The sequence below is a fragment of the Crocuta crocuta genome, unplaced genomic scaffold, assembly GCF_008692635.1.
Source record: "Crocuta crocuta isolate KB4526 unplaced genomic scaffold, BGI_CrCroc_1.0 scaffold246, whole genome shotgun sequence".
NCBI classification, from domain to species: Eukaryota; Metazoa; Chordata; class Mammalia; order Carnivora; family Hyaenidae; genus Crocuta; species Crocuta crocuta.
Genome location: NW_027531902.1, coordinates 6,518,013 through 6,533,454, shown reverse-complemented (window position 1 = coordinate 6,533,454; position 15,442 = coordinate 6,518,013). Strand labels below are relative to the sequence as shown.

At 35.6% G+C, this 15,442-nt stretch overlaps 1 protein-coding gene across 2 annotated transcripts in view; it reads right to left on the bottom strand.

Annotated features, from left to right (window-relative positions):
- Positions 1-15,442, bottom strand: part of ATAD2B (ATPase family AAA domain containing 2B) — a 159,147-nt gene that overhangs the window by 14,345 nt on the left and 129,360 nt on the right. Inside the window, exons 21-22 of one of the 2 annotated variants that reach the window (XM_077774077.1) lie at positions 14,423-14,619; positions 10,964-11,123 (exon numbers count right to left, since the gene is read on the bottom strand). In XM_077774077.1, the coding sequence (XP_077630203.1) occupies positions 10,964-11,123; positions 14,423-14,619 (357 nt within the window). The remainder of the gene's footprint in view (positions 1-10,963; positions 11,124-14,422; positions 14,620-15,442) is intronic. The other variant, XM_077774079.1, reaches the window with a different exon arrangement.

Here is a 15,442-nt window from a genome sequence, read left to right as displayed (position 1 = left end):
AAGAATGTAATATATCCTAAGTAAGGGCGACCTATTAAAAAAATGTGACAGAAAGAGAAAAATACAGCAAGACACTCTAAGCTAAAGAAGACAACATGGTAAATAAAGTATAGATAGATCTAGGCAAGAAATACATACACCCTTTATGGTGAATTATACCTAACATTTGTACTAAGTTTCTGCTTTACCCTAACCCAGAAGCCATCATTTGTGAACAATACAACCTAAAAGTAAGGTACAGAGCTATACAGCTCCAAGGTATTAAAAGTCAAGTAAACATTATCAAGGCTACTTATTTTACAAAATATCAAGAACTAAAAACCCACGTCTCATAATAAGAGCTCCTTTTTCACCCCTAGTAAAGGCAAAAAGCATAGGCATTTTATTTATAATTTTTCTTTTTTTTAATGTGTTATTTATTTTTGAGAGAGAGATAGAGACAACATGAGCAGGGGAGGGTCAGAGAGAGACGGAGACACAGAATCTGAAGACAGGCTCCAGGCTCGGAGAGCTGTGAGCACAGAGCCCGATGCGGGGCTCAAACCCATGAACCAAGAGATCATGACCCGATCTGAAGTCGGACGCCCAACCGGCTGAGACACCCAGGCACCCCTATTTATAATTATTCTTATTAGAAAAGTTCTAATAGTTCAGTGTGGAAATCTTACAACATGCAACACTAAATGGCAACACTGGTATATTTCTTTCCAACACATTTTCTCTAAATATTCATCTAATAAATACTGTCAACTGTACCATGAACTGAGCCAGGTAATGGCTACATGGTAGCAAACAAGAGAGGTCTCCACTGCCAAGGAACTCTCTGGATTCGTATAGGAAAGAGGTATTAATCAAGTAATCTCTCATACACACTTACAAAAACTTCCCTCACTCCTTCCTCACACCGCAAAACCTCGAAGAATAGCTACAGTGAAAACCCACAAGGTATTTGGTGTGGATGCCAATTTGGACTGGATGAGTCAGGAAAGGCCTCTCTGAAGAGGCGGCATTTAAGCTAAGACTGAAAAGCACGCATTGCAAGCCACTGAAAGAGTAGTGGCAAAACTAGTACAGGTTCAGAAAATACCATGGGAGAAAGTTATGGAGCAAAAAGATCTTGGAGATTTCAAAAAAACTAAAAATTAGCCTCTGTGGTTGGGAACTTGTTTATATTTAAAGGATTCAGACTTTATTCTAAGAGCAACAAAAAGACAGCAAAAAGATCATAGCAGGGAAGTATCATGATTTAAGTGAACATCTTCATAAGATCATCTCTAGCTATAATCTGGAAACTGGATTGAAGGGGTCAAGAATAAAACGAGGGAAGGGGTGCCTGGGTGGCTTAGTCGGTTGAGCGTCCGACTTTCGCTTAGGTCATGATCTCGCGGTTCGTGGGTTCGAGCCCCATGTCGGGCTCTGTGCTGACTGCCAGCTCAGAGCCTGGAGCCTGTTTCAGTCTGTGACTCCCTCTCTCTCTGACCCTCCCCTGCTTACACTGTCTCTCTCTCTCTCTCCGAGAAATAAATAAAACATTAAAAAAAAAAAAAAGAATAAAACTAGGGAATATAATCAAGAAGGCTCTTTTTTTTTAAATATTTTTATTTATTTCTAGGAGAGAGAGAGAGACAGCGTGAGCAGGGGAGGGTCAGAGAGAGAGGGAGACACAGACTCTGAAATAGGCTCCAGGCTCTGAGCTGGGAGTCAGCACAGAAGAAGGCTCTTTCTTTTTAGCGAGAGAGGACAGCAAATTGAACCAGGGTGGTGGTGGTAGTGAAGAGGAGAAGATTACAGATTTGAATATGTTCTCAATGACACAACTTGATGATGAAGTACAGGATAAGTATCAAGGATAATTCTCTAGCTTCTTGTATGAAAAATGGGAAAATGAAAAGTAACACAAAGATGCAAAAAAACTAGAGAATAAATAAAGACAAAAGGAGGAAAAGAAGTTAGAAATTAAGAGTTTAAGAGGTTTAGTCTGGATATGCATAAAAAAATATCCAAAGGAGATATCATGAATATATGGAGATAAATGAATATAGGTCTCACAAATTTATGACTCAAAGACCACAACAACTGTGTAATCTGAATTTATTATTTCACATACTGTACTTAACTAAATCTTTTTTAAAAAACTAGATCTATTATGGCATAGAAAAGATATATTAAAGTATATATATTTAGAATATACATTTTGATCACACCAAAAAAGAATAAAATGCCTAGAAATAAACTTAAACAAAGAAATGAAAGACCTACTCTGGAAACTATAAAACAGTGATAAAAGAAAGTGAAGGTGATACAAATAAATGGAAAGATAACCATGCTCATAGACTGAAATAATTAATATTGTTAAAATGTCTATACTACCCAAAGCAATCTACAGATTCAACACAAAAAACCTATCCCTATCAAAACACCAATAGCATTTTTCACAAAACTAGAATAATACTAAAATGTGTATGTAACAACAAAAGACCCCCAATAGCCAAAGCAATCTCTGAGAAAGGAAAACAAAGCTGGAGGTATTACAATGACAGATTTCAAGATATGCTACAAAGCTGTAAGAATCAAAACAGTTTGGTACTAGCACAAAAATAGACATATACATCAATACAATAGAATAAAAAGCCCAGAAATAAATACATGCTTATGTAGTTAATTAATCTATGACAAAAGAGGCAAGAATATACATGAGGAAAAGAGAGTCTCTTCAACAAATGGTGTTGGGAAAACTGGACAGTTATGTGCACAAGTTTGAAACTGGTCCACTTTCTTACATCACACACAAGAATAAACTCAAAATGGATTAAAGACTTAAATGTGAGACCTAAAACCATAAAATTCCTAGAAGAGAACACAGAGAGGAATTTCCTGACGTTGGCCACAGCAACATTTTTCTAGATATGTCTCCTCAGGCAAGGGACACAAAAAAAATTAAGCTACTGAGACCAAAATAGATGGTTTACGCTTTTTTCTTTTTCTTGACGGTTTATTCTTAACGTGATTTATGTGATTATTAGTAAGGTAGCTATTTATTTTCTACTTGTCCCCTATGCTCTTTTTCCCTTTTCCCTCTTTCTCTCACTTCATTTGGATGTGTATTCATTTATGATCCCATGTTATCTCCTTGTTGGTTTCTTAGCTCTAATTATTTGATGCACTACTGCTAGCCCTGTGTGAGCTTCAAGGAATATTCCCCTTCTGTGGTGTCAGGTCCTTTCCTCATGGGTACACATCAACCAGTGTTAAGCTGCAGGCTGAAGGAGGCTCTTCTGATCTCCAGACTGCTCTCTCTCTGGGCAGCTATCTTGCTTTCTACTCTGAGAACTCTACCTACTGTGACCTCCTTACATTTCCAGCTCTGTCTCTTCAATTCAGGTAAACTTCCAGGCTCTACCTGGGCCCTTCCTGTACTACAGTCTGGAAACTCTCCAGGCAACTACAGTGCTCAACTTCTGGTTTCTCATCTTTTGGAGATCACTGTCCTTCATTTCTTGATATCCAATGGCTTCAAACTTGTTTTTCATACATTTTGTTCAGTTTTTTCTTTGTTTCAGGTAGCAGGGTAAATTCAATCCCTTTTACTCTGCCACAGCCAAAATCAGAAGTCTCCTGATAACTTTCAAATATTGAGAACCAAACTATAAAAGCTGCGTAAAAATCCAAATTAGGATGTATCTTAATTTTTCAAAATTATTGCTCTACTGTTAGAAGTTTTAAGTTGTGGGGTGCCTGGTTAGCTTAGTCAGTTAAGAGTCCAATTTGTGATTTCTGCTCAGGTTATGACCTCATGGTTCAGGAGGTCGAGCCCTGCACTGGGCTCTGTGTCGATAGCACGGAGTCTGCTTGGGATCCTCTCTGTCCCGCTTCTCTCCCACCACAGCGTGCGCGTTGGTTCTCTCTTTCTCTCTCTCTCTCTCTCTCTCTCCCCCGGCCCCCCTCAAAATGAATAAACATTATTAAAAACTGAAGTTTTAAGTTGCTTCAAATTTTAGCAACTACACATAAAAACCTACAATAAACATCCTTAGAAGTGGCTATACCTTCAAGCCCATAACCCAATGTTTGTGGTGCAGGGGATACCACAATTTTCTGCCATGACTTTCTACCTCAGCTTGAAAAAAGCTAAGAAAGAGGTAAGATTAAATATAAAGCCGTGACCTATCTAGCATATTATCACTCTAAAATAACTTTCTTTTTGTCTTTTTAAATGTATGCCTCCCACCCACATTCCCAATTAAATAGGAAATGAATGAATGAATGAAAAAAAGAATTCCATAAAAATTTCCAATGGTCTGAAGGACAAGGAATTTATTCTAAACAGCATCTGCATTGGAGGAGGAAACAATATTTTTTGTGTGCCTAGCATTATAATTATTTTTAATCATTTTTGTCTTAGAGCTGTGTCTTTGTTTATACACAGCAAAGAATCATAAGCTTACAGAATACTAAAACTAGAAGAGATATCATGTCTTCGATCTTCACCTTTTTGGAGATGTGGGGGGGTCATCTTAGGCCCTTATAAGTATGTGATGAAAGTGAAAATTATACAGGTATTCAATTTTGAATGTAGCTGTTCAGAGACTCTCTCATGGACATCAGACTTAAAATTCTTGCTTTACAACTGTGCTCGAGTATAAGCCACATATTTACCAATTTGTCTTGTACTTTATGATCTTAAGATTCTCCAAATCCAGGTAACATAATTTGAAAGTAACATAAGCACAGCAAAAACTACATACATTAGCTTTAAAGACAGAACTCAATCCACTCAGTTGTGCCATATAACATTTGTGAGTTTGCATACAAATTACATAACCTCTGAGCCCCAATGCCCTTATACCTATAAATAAAGATATCACACCTACATTTGCCTTCAATAAAAAGTAATGGTTATTAGGACAAATTGATGAGTATCTATAAAATTAACAAAATCACTGCGTTTAAGAAAGTGATAACTATTATCAATGTGTCAGTGTTTCTTTTGTATTTTGGCAAACAGAAGTATATTCGCTGGGTTTTTGTTTTTTCAATAAAATTAAGAAAGATTAGTAAGATTTTAAGAAAAATTAATTTTTAATGGGATGATTTTTTTCATCCCAAACTACTTCATAAGTAAGAAATGTTATATATTTACTAGCTCATATCTGCATTGTTATCATGTCTCCATTTTATAATTTCTATCTAATCTGAAACTCCTTCAATTAGTAGCTAACAAGAGAACAATTGGTGAAATTTTCTGACTGGCCACATTTGCTAAGAACATGCTCCATAAGGTGCCTATACAGATCCTGTTCCCTATCAACTTAGAGTCTAAAACAAAGGATAAAGATATATAAGCAAGTAACTACCTCACGGCATGGGAGTGGAGTAAAGGGATGGGTATTAAATGTCTCAGAAGAGTTACATAGTGCTATGATTCCAAAATGAAAGGATTACTTATGATGAGAAGGACCAAAAACAAACAAACAAGATCTTTCATGAACGTAGCATTTATCCTTGAAGGCTAAGCGGGATTTTAAAAGACACATGCAGTTTTTAAAACAATGTACTCTAGGGGCGCCTGGGTGGCTCAGTCGGTTAAGCGTCCGACTTCCACTCAGGTCATGATCTCACAGTTCGTGAGATCTGTGCTGACAGCTAGCTCAGAGCCTGGAGCCTGTTTCAGATTCTGTACCTCCCTCTCTCTCTGACCCTCCCCTGCTCACACTGTCTGTCTGTCTCTCTCTCTCTCTCTCTCTCTCTCTCAGAAATCAATAAAACACTTTTTAAAAATTTAAAATAGGGGCACCTGGGTGGCTCAGTTGGTTAAGCATCGACTCTTGATTTCAGCTCAGGTCATGATCTCACAGTTTGTGAGTTCAAGCCCCACGTCAGGCTCTGCGCTATCAGAGCAGCTTGGGATTCTCTCTCTCTCCCCCTCTCTCTTTCCCTCCCCAGCTTGTTCTCTCTCTCTCTCTTAAAAAAATGAATAAACATTAAATTTAAAAAAATTAACAATGTACTCTATATAGCTGATACCTCAATAAAACTGGCTTAAGAATAAAAAGATGGGGGCGCCTGGGTGGCTTAGTCGGTTGAGCATCTGAATTTGGCTCAGGTCACGATCTCACGGTTTGTGGGTTTCAAGCCCCGCGTCCGGCTCTGTGCTGACAGCCAGCTCAGAGCCTGGAGCCTGTTTCAGATTCTGTGTTTCCTTCTCTCTCTGACCCTCCCCTGCTCACTCTGTCTCTCTCTCTCTCAGAAATTTTTAAAAAAATAATGATAATTTTAAAAAAAGAATAAAAAGATGTCCACACTCCTAGCAGGGGCAATACATTCAACAAAGGTACCCTAAATTCCAACAGTAAGACAAGAACCTACATTGAGATTGAGATCTATATTTCCTACAGGAGGATCTAGTACACTCCTCTCTCTTCTCATTAAATATACTACCTACATGATCTCGTCCACTCCTATACACTGATGACTCCAACCATGTTTCTTGCCCAAATGTCTCCCAACCTCTAGAACCATATATACAACTACTATTCTATGTCTGCATTTTATCTGGGTGCACCAAAGGTTAACTCATACTAACACTTTGGGCTCTGCACTGACAGCCCCTATCCCACTTGTGCTCACTCGCTCTCTCTCTCTCACCCTCTCCCTCTCTCAAAATACAGAAATAAACTTAAAAAATAAAATAAAGTAGAACCTTTAAAGAGGTAATTAAGATAAAATAAGGTTGCATGAATATGTCCTAATCTGATCTGTGTCCTTATAAGAAGGGGAAATTTGGACAAAAGACACCAGGGGTGCATGCACATAAGAGAAAAGGCCTCATGAGGACACAGAATGAAGGTAGCCATCTGCAAGCCAGAGAGAAGTGTCAAGAGAGACCAAACCTGCTAACACTTTCATTTTGGACTTCTAGCTTCTAGAACTCTAAGAAAATTAATCTCTGTTCTTTAAGCCACCTCTAGCCTGTAGCATTTTGTTATGGAAGCTCCAGCAAACTAAAACCGTAACACAGAGCATAATATATCTGCCACACAGTAATTATTCAACATTTATTATGTCTGAGTATATCTTGTGGTATGTCTCTACCACAAGAGGCAAGGATTGTCACAGCTGTCTTTGTATTCTATGCACCTAGCTCAGTAACTAGTACATGGTACTCATAAATACTAATAGAGAATATGAATGAGTTTGGCTAAAGCAGAGCCCACAGAGGGATCCAAAAGCTAGAGTGAAACTGTGAGCTTTTATTCCTAAGCAACTGGTACAAAATGGAAGATTTTCAGAAGATTCAAGATTAGGGCTGAAATTTCAGCAAAATTAGCTAAATGACAATATATGTGAATGTTACTTAGGGCTAGAAAAGAGACACAAGACAAGACATAGAATGGGGAATAAACATATATATCATATATCTGTAAGATAATAATTAGGGTCAAATATCTGATACTAGTTACATTGAGCACCACAAGTTGAAATTCTTCTGGCTAACATATTCAATTTCTGTCCACATCCTCCTCAAGGGAGAGAATTTGGGTAAACACTTAGGCAACATTGAAAGCCTTCAGAATACTGGCTTTTGTCTTCTATGTATATCCTAGTTTTTTGTTTTCCCAAATGGCCAAAGGTTCTGCAAAACAGAACACTGTAAGCTTTCAAATACTCATGGGAGCTTGTAAAAGTAATACAACATTCACGTAATTTCCACTTGCTACACAACAGACCCCGAGGTTGTTTTCCTAATACATAACAAGTAGTTCTGCTGCTAAGGAAAAAAACAGGCCTCTTAACATAAAGATATGAAATAATCTGAACAGAGCCAAAATGATGCTTTTAAATTATATCACACTTTTTGCATCTAAAACAGTGAAGAAACAAAGTTACAAGTGTACCATGTCAACTCTGTGACACTGAGCCATATCCTTTGATTATACAACTGCACTGGATAGGAAAAGCTTATTATGCACCCAAAACCATTGCTTCTTTCTTAAAAGCAGTATTATTTCAATGTGTTTATAATTAAGTAATAACATGAGGGGAAGAAATCTGGATTAAACTTCTAAACTGACTTTTTCTAACCATTCAAATACTTATTTTTTACTATCAGTCTTTAAATTTTTTCCAAAATAGACTAAATTTTCAGTGTATTCCAGGGAATATAATAGGTGGCAAATGGTACCCTTAATGCAACCAATTATGAAAAAAATTAAAGCAGAATTTCAATAATAATGATGATAACAAGAATAAAAATACGACTACTAACCTCTATGGAACACTTCCCATGTCTCTGGCACTATGCTAAGGGCTTAAAGTATTTAGGTTGAACCATATGAAAATCATGGTTTCTTAAGGTTTAACCTAATACATTTTTTCATTTAACCCTTACAACGATCTCAATGAGAAGAATAGCATAATTATCCCTACTCTGCAGATAAGGATACTAAAATTTAGAGGACTCAACTCAATTGTGAACTAGGAGTGAACTAGGAAACCGCAAAATGGGGACCAACACTTAGGTATAAATCTAAAGCCCAAGCTCTTATTACCTACTGCAGTTTCAGCAACCTCTCTGTCTTGAAAACTAACCACAGCGTAGGCACTCAAGTACTCTCGTTCTTTTCTCAATGCCACTATAGACACTTGTGCAGACTGGACCCTCACCAAGGGCCCCAGCAAGGAAATCAAATGAAGCTGACATCCAGCCCATTGCTCACCACCCAAACTGTGATCCTGCTGCAGGCTGCCATCTACACAGAAGAATGAGATTCTCTCATTCATATAAAATTGTTATACTGGCTAACAGTGACCCTGATGCTGCTGGTAAAAGAGAAAAAAACTGTGAGAAAAATTTAACAATACAGTTTAAAAGGCTTAAACGAGATATATATTCTTTGATTCAAAAATTTCACTAAGAAATTCATTCTAATGAAATAGTTAAGAATGTTCATAAAATTTATGCTACAAAGATATTCATCAGTGTTATAATAGAGTAAAAAACTAAAAATCTAGTATGTCCATCAAAAGGGTATTGGCTATCACAGTACATCTATGTAATTAAAATAATGTCTTAAAAATATATTGGCTCATAAGCTTTTCACAAAATACAACATGAATGACAAAGCTTATAAAAATTATGTTCTCATTTTAGTAGATACTATGCATGTATGTATTACATGTACAATACATCTGTGTAAGAGAAAGAAAGAACACAAGATAATGGAATTACAGGTTACTTTAATAATCTGTTTTTAATCTTCAGAAACCTTTCTATACAACATATATAATAAAAATTCAAAATGAGGCGAGAGAAACAAAAACTAGCAAGAGGCAAATGTCCTAATACAAAGCTTAAGAACTGTTAGATACCAGGTGTAGCTATGTAAAATTTCATTCTGCCTCTTAACTTGGAATTAGGATGTGTGATTTACTGTGCTCTAAATTTAGGTAAGAAATACCTAATTTCATGTGAAAATGAGAAATCCAGGTCATTCTAATATATGGCCTAAAAACTACTGTTCATAAATACAGAAACAAAGCAGAAACTGTATACTAAATATCTTTAGATGACTGAAACTTACATACATTTGTAAGAAATAAAAAACATCTTTCATGTGTATCATCTGTTGAAGAACAGAATTGTCAGTAAGGTGAGGAAGAGAATAACAGCCCCTGTCAGCTGGAAATTGGACTGGCACTATCAGCTAGGCCTCGGTGTACTCAAATCAAACATAAACAATTTTACAGAACACAGCATCAGAAAAGGCCACTCTGTGACCATGAAGATAAAAACAAGAGCACTCCATAATCATATCTGAACACAGACAAAAGCATGAACATGGTCCTAGCCACAAAAATAACTAAGTATAATCCTATCTTGGAGATTATCAGTGACCACTGCTTCTTTACCCATCACAGTTTTGGCCTTCTCCCATTCTTCTTGTCTTGCAGATTCTAAAAATACCTAATCACAAAATTACCCCCTATTGATGCTTCTAAGAGCATCCAATCTAGGCAAAGTCCTATTTAAATCCTCTCCAAAACCCTTAACACAAGCTCAAATCCTATATGGTTCTACATGATACATATTCTTCCTTGTTACAACAAATCAGTAAATTCATCTTGTTTAACTACAGATATGTTCCTGGCAATCCTCCCTGGAGGGCACTCAAAGAGCTGAAACTACAGACTTCAGTATAGATTAGGAACAAAACAATAAAATTACATTAAAAATATCCACAATCTATAGAATACATACTGTCTGCCTAAAGGGGTCTTTTACTATGTAAACTTATCCTATAATGAGTTCGCACCAATTTAGAATTCCCAGTGTTTATCAGCAATGGTAATGTAGACTAAACAAATAAACTCTGGAAGGAAAATTAAGATAAAAACAGAGAGGGAGGCAAACCATAAGAGACTCTTAAATACAGAGAACAAATTGAGGGTTGCTGGAGGGAAGTGAGTGGGGGGATGGGCTAGTTGTGACGGGGCATTAAGGAGGGCACTTGCTGGGATTAGCACTGGGTGTTCTATGTAAATGATGAATCACTGGGTTCTACTTCTGAAACCAATACTACGCTGTATGTTAACTAATTTGAATCTAAATAAATATCTTTAAAAATCTAAGCAGATCTTTAAAAAATTTTTTATATCAAATTCTCATTTACCCAGTTTTCCACCCTACCTGAGCAAAGCAAGAATCTAAGTGCAAAAGGTAAAAAGTAAATGAAGAAACTAAACCCTGAACAGAATACCTAAAATAATAAAATCCTCTAATTTAAATCCATTATTTAATTTAATTTAAACATATTATGAGTTCCTCTTCAAAAAAGTTTCTATACACAATAATATGTCATTAAAACCAATTTATCTATCAGAAACATGGGCATGCTTTAGTATTTAAACTTTCAAATATCTTCTCATTGATCACCAAATTGAACCATGCCCAGTGCATGCTTACCTCCTGGGTCCTTATCTGGATTGTACTCTAAAGCATTGCTACAGATGAGGTCAATATCTTTCAGAAAATCCTTAGCAGTCAGGTAATTATGCTTATCAATTTTAGTTATTACTGTTGATAAATCCATTGGTTCCTTGATTACTTCAAGATAATCTGAAACCTAAAACAAACAGGATATCTTAATGAAAATTACTTCTGCTATTTCACATGGTCCACTCAGAAAAACACAAAATAAAACCATAAAATTATTTAAAATTTCAATCTAAGTATCTAAAAAATAATTACAAATAAGGATAAAATTGTAGAGCAATTTATGCTACTAAAGTTACTACTTTAAAATCATACTTTCCATGAAAAGGTTGAGTTTCAAGTCATATCTAAATCAACTCTGAAATGTTTCTCATCTTGAAATATAAAACCAATTTGTGTCAGTTGTTTTTGCCCCCAAGCCTTTGTATATACCTGAGAAGAGAATGTATGGGTAAAAGCACCCAAAAAGTATTAATACACATTACTTCAAGAAACTTTTTAAAGGAAATTAAGAAACATAGATTTTCATACTATTAGAAAAGTTCTCTGGCAAATCTCTTTAAAATCTTTAAACAAAACAAAACAAAAACAATAACAAAAAGAAAAAAATGAAAACCACTTTCTTTCTCAATTTTCCAGGATGGATTGTTTCATGGAAAGTGTTTTCTGCTCCTTTGGAGTCATTACAAACATTTTGAGTCAATTATATAATAAAAATAAGTATTGATTTCATAACTAGTAGATTTGCTTGAACTTCCCTAATCATAAATAAATTCACAAGTGAATATATTCTATTGTGCTGATTTTCTGAGAGATAACTCAGAATAGGAACTATTATTTGACCAATGTTTTATATCATTTGACCACTAAGAAATCTCTTATCAACCTATCTCTACTGCCTCCCCCAATGCAAATCTCACATCAAGTAATCAGTCTTAGAAACAACCACTTACTCCAAGACCAAATTCTGGAGCTAGGATAATTTCTGCTCTTTGAAACTAAAGGCTACTTTTTCTCCATTGCAAATACACACACACACTCTCTCTCTCTCTCTCTCTCTCTCTCTCTCACACACACACACACACACACACTCACATACACATACACACACATATATACATATTTTATACACAATTTTAAATGTTTAGGTAATTGTGTGTTCATGTTTTATTATTTAACTTCTAGGAGCCGAAAAGCCAGTCAATCTCTTTATGGGGGAGGTAATGAAGTTATGATGGACAAGCAACAGTTCAGAAGGTATTAGTTGGATTCTTTGCCCTAGCATTTGGCATGCCTTGAGTACATGTGGAAAATGTCTATTTAGGGACGCCAGAGTGGCTCAGTTGGTTGGGCGTCTGACTTCGGCTCAGGTCACGATCTCATGGTTCATGGGTTCGAGCCCCGCATCGGGCTCTGTGTTGACAGCTAGCTGAGAGCCTGGAGCCTGCTTCACATTTTGTGTCTCCCTCTCTCTCTGACACTCCTCTGCTTGCTCTCACACTCTCTCTCTCTCTGTCTCTCTCTCTCTCAGAAATAAATAAAAACATTAAAAAATTAAAAAAAAGAAAATGTGTATTTACTACAAAGCACTATAAAAATTTATACTACCTAGAGATTATAAAATTTTCTTTCTAATATTTAATTTTAAGTCCTACATTTATATTCTAAACTTTTGCTTTCTCTGGAAGTCTGCTTTGGAATTTCATAGTCTTTAAACATTTCAAATTCATTATTTGAATATAAATTTTTATGTTTTAGGTTATTTAAATGTTATCTTGTTTTCCCCAAATATTTCACAGAGACCTCTATCTTTGCAACTTCAAGAGCAAAAAAACAGTAGCAGAATGAAGGTAAGAAAGAATAAAAGAGAAAATAAGAAACATAACCCTTGAATAAAAGTTCTTTCTGACCAAGTTTTCTATCCCTTCCTACTGCCTTACCATCATTTATAAAACTTTTTACTTTATCACACGTGACATGTGAAATCTGATCATCTCTTCTGGTCAGAAAGAAAGAGAGTTCTCTGGGGGAAAGGCAAAACTGATTTAGTGCAGGAGGTTGACTTTCAATCAAGCCCTTATCAATTAAGTGTCAGAGCCCATATCCAATTTGAAATAAAAATAAACATCTAAACTAATCCTTAAAGTGGGCTCAAAATTTTCACTTATCTGAAAACACTCTGTAGAGAGGGAGAAAAAAGTTCCACAAGTATAAAATGTTATGTATTAACTGTGAAAGCAAATTAGCAATTCTTGTCATTTCAGTAGAAAATTTAAGGTAGCTATGATATAATGGAAAGAATGCAGGCTTTGAATTTCAAAAAACCTTTGAGTCTTGGCTATGTCACTTGCCTGCGAACCTCAGTTTCCTCAGCTGCAACTTAAGAATAATAATGAGTCTGTGAGGCTGTTAAAAGGATCAAATGGCTAAAACTATGTATTTTGGATAAATACACAAATAAAATATAGACAGTCCCCCTCCTCCTCCAAAGAGGGAAAAATAGCTATTTTCAGAGGGGAAAAAACATCACTAGTTCATTCTTCCCAGTCATAGATGAAGTAATGATTCCAAAGGAATCTGCTCGGGCCCAAAAGCACAGATTTCACAAGAAGTACACAACATTGAACTATGAATCATTTCAAAATTCAAATTAAAAAAAAGATGAAGAAGAAACTCAAAACTAAAAACACCAAAGCTGTTCAAACATGGAGTCTGAACTATAAGAAGAAGGCCAGTAAAGGCTGCATCATCCACACGCTATATTATCCCAGGATAAAAAAACCAAAAAACAACAAACAAATTTTAACTACGGTATTATAGTAGATTCCAAATGGAAAATTTCTTATGACCACAAACCATGCTCCCACAAGGACACAAAACAATACACATTGAAAGTGAGAAATTTTCCACTGGGAGCAGAGAAAATCCTTGAAGAAAAAATAACTTTAGCTGAACAAGATATGCTTAACTTCAAACAGCATCTTCATTACAGGCATTTCCAAAAGAGATATTTCAGGTTTCTTAGCCACCTCTTTCACTATACTATACATAATTTGGAAAATGCCAAAATTAATTGGTATTGATTAGTTAACACCAATATACTTTTAAAAGCAAGATTTATCCTGGAATAAAAATAGTCTAGTATGGACATTTCACTGAAGTAACTTTTAATCCTCTTCTTAAACTGAAGAGTAAGAGATCACAAAGATCAATACTAAATAAGAGGACATACAAATTGGTCACTAATTTCATCCAAAAGTCACCAGATGTTTGCTGATGACAGTGGTAGTTATCACATGGATTAAAATTTTACAGGCTAGGGGTAATATTCATCCATGCCTTTGCTTTTTTTCCTTCCAAAAAAAGATGTCAATATTTTTTTCTTTTAGCCAGTTCAACTTCACTGTTTGCACACTACTGAAACAAGACCTCTTCAATATCCACCGGTTTGCTGAAGATGTTAAAACGTTTATCCGTGGCCAGCCTCTTGGTTACATCCCTGAGAAACAACCGCAGCTCTCTTAAAGTATTTTCCTCCTGGTCCTCCATCCGGTTTTTTTCTGATTCTGATAACTGACGAGGTGGAGAAGGTAGTGCAAGAGGAAGCACTTCCATAGCACAAAGACCTAAAGGAAATAAAAGGAAATGTTAAGATTCCAACATGGCAGGGCCAGGACCTCAATTACTTTTCTGGCATTCTCTCAAAAAAGAGTTCTAAATTTATGTGAACGACTTGCAAATCTAGCAAGTAAGAATTTGAAAAGAAACCAATGGTACATTAGAGAAAAGAATTACTCCATAAAATAGCTCACAGTAGGATTCCTATAAATGGAAAATGATATGATTTTAAATGATTTTGAAATATTATTTACATATAACTTATGAGAAATATTTCAAGTGAACAAAAATATCTTCAGGTGAAGAACTGTATACCAATTTGCTTAAAATCAATGTTGCTTAAAAACCTTCTTCTCAAAATGAGGTTGCCTGATATGCATGACAGTGAAATGGGCAAGTAACAATTCTTTGATCCTTCACACTCCCAAAAGAACTTTGATTTTAGAGGAGTCTTTCCTACTCTCACATTCTTAATACAACATAGTAGGGTAGTGAATGGCACATACCTGTGTAGGGAGCAAAAAAATATTAGGAACTAAAAAAAAGAATCCCAAAGACATGGATAAGATGGAAAATCCAGTCTACACTGTTATATGTAAATTTTACAGTATTCATTATCTACCTAAAACACAAAATCTTCCTAAAAAGTACTAACTTTCCTAAACACATCATTCCCTAGTTCCTTAAAAGTTTTTCCCAGTATCACAATGAACTTCACAATTAAAATACTATGGATTCTCACTGATTTCTAAACAGTCCCTAAGACAAAAAGAAATGAAAGTAAATAAAAGCAACTCAAAAAGAAAAAGAATTATGTTAATCCTTAACATA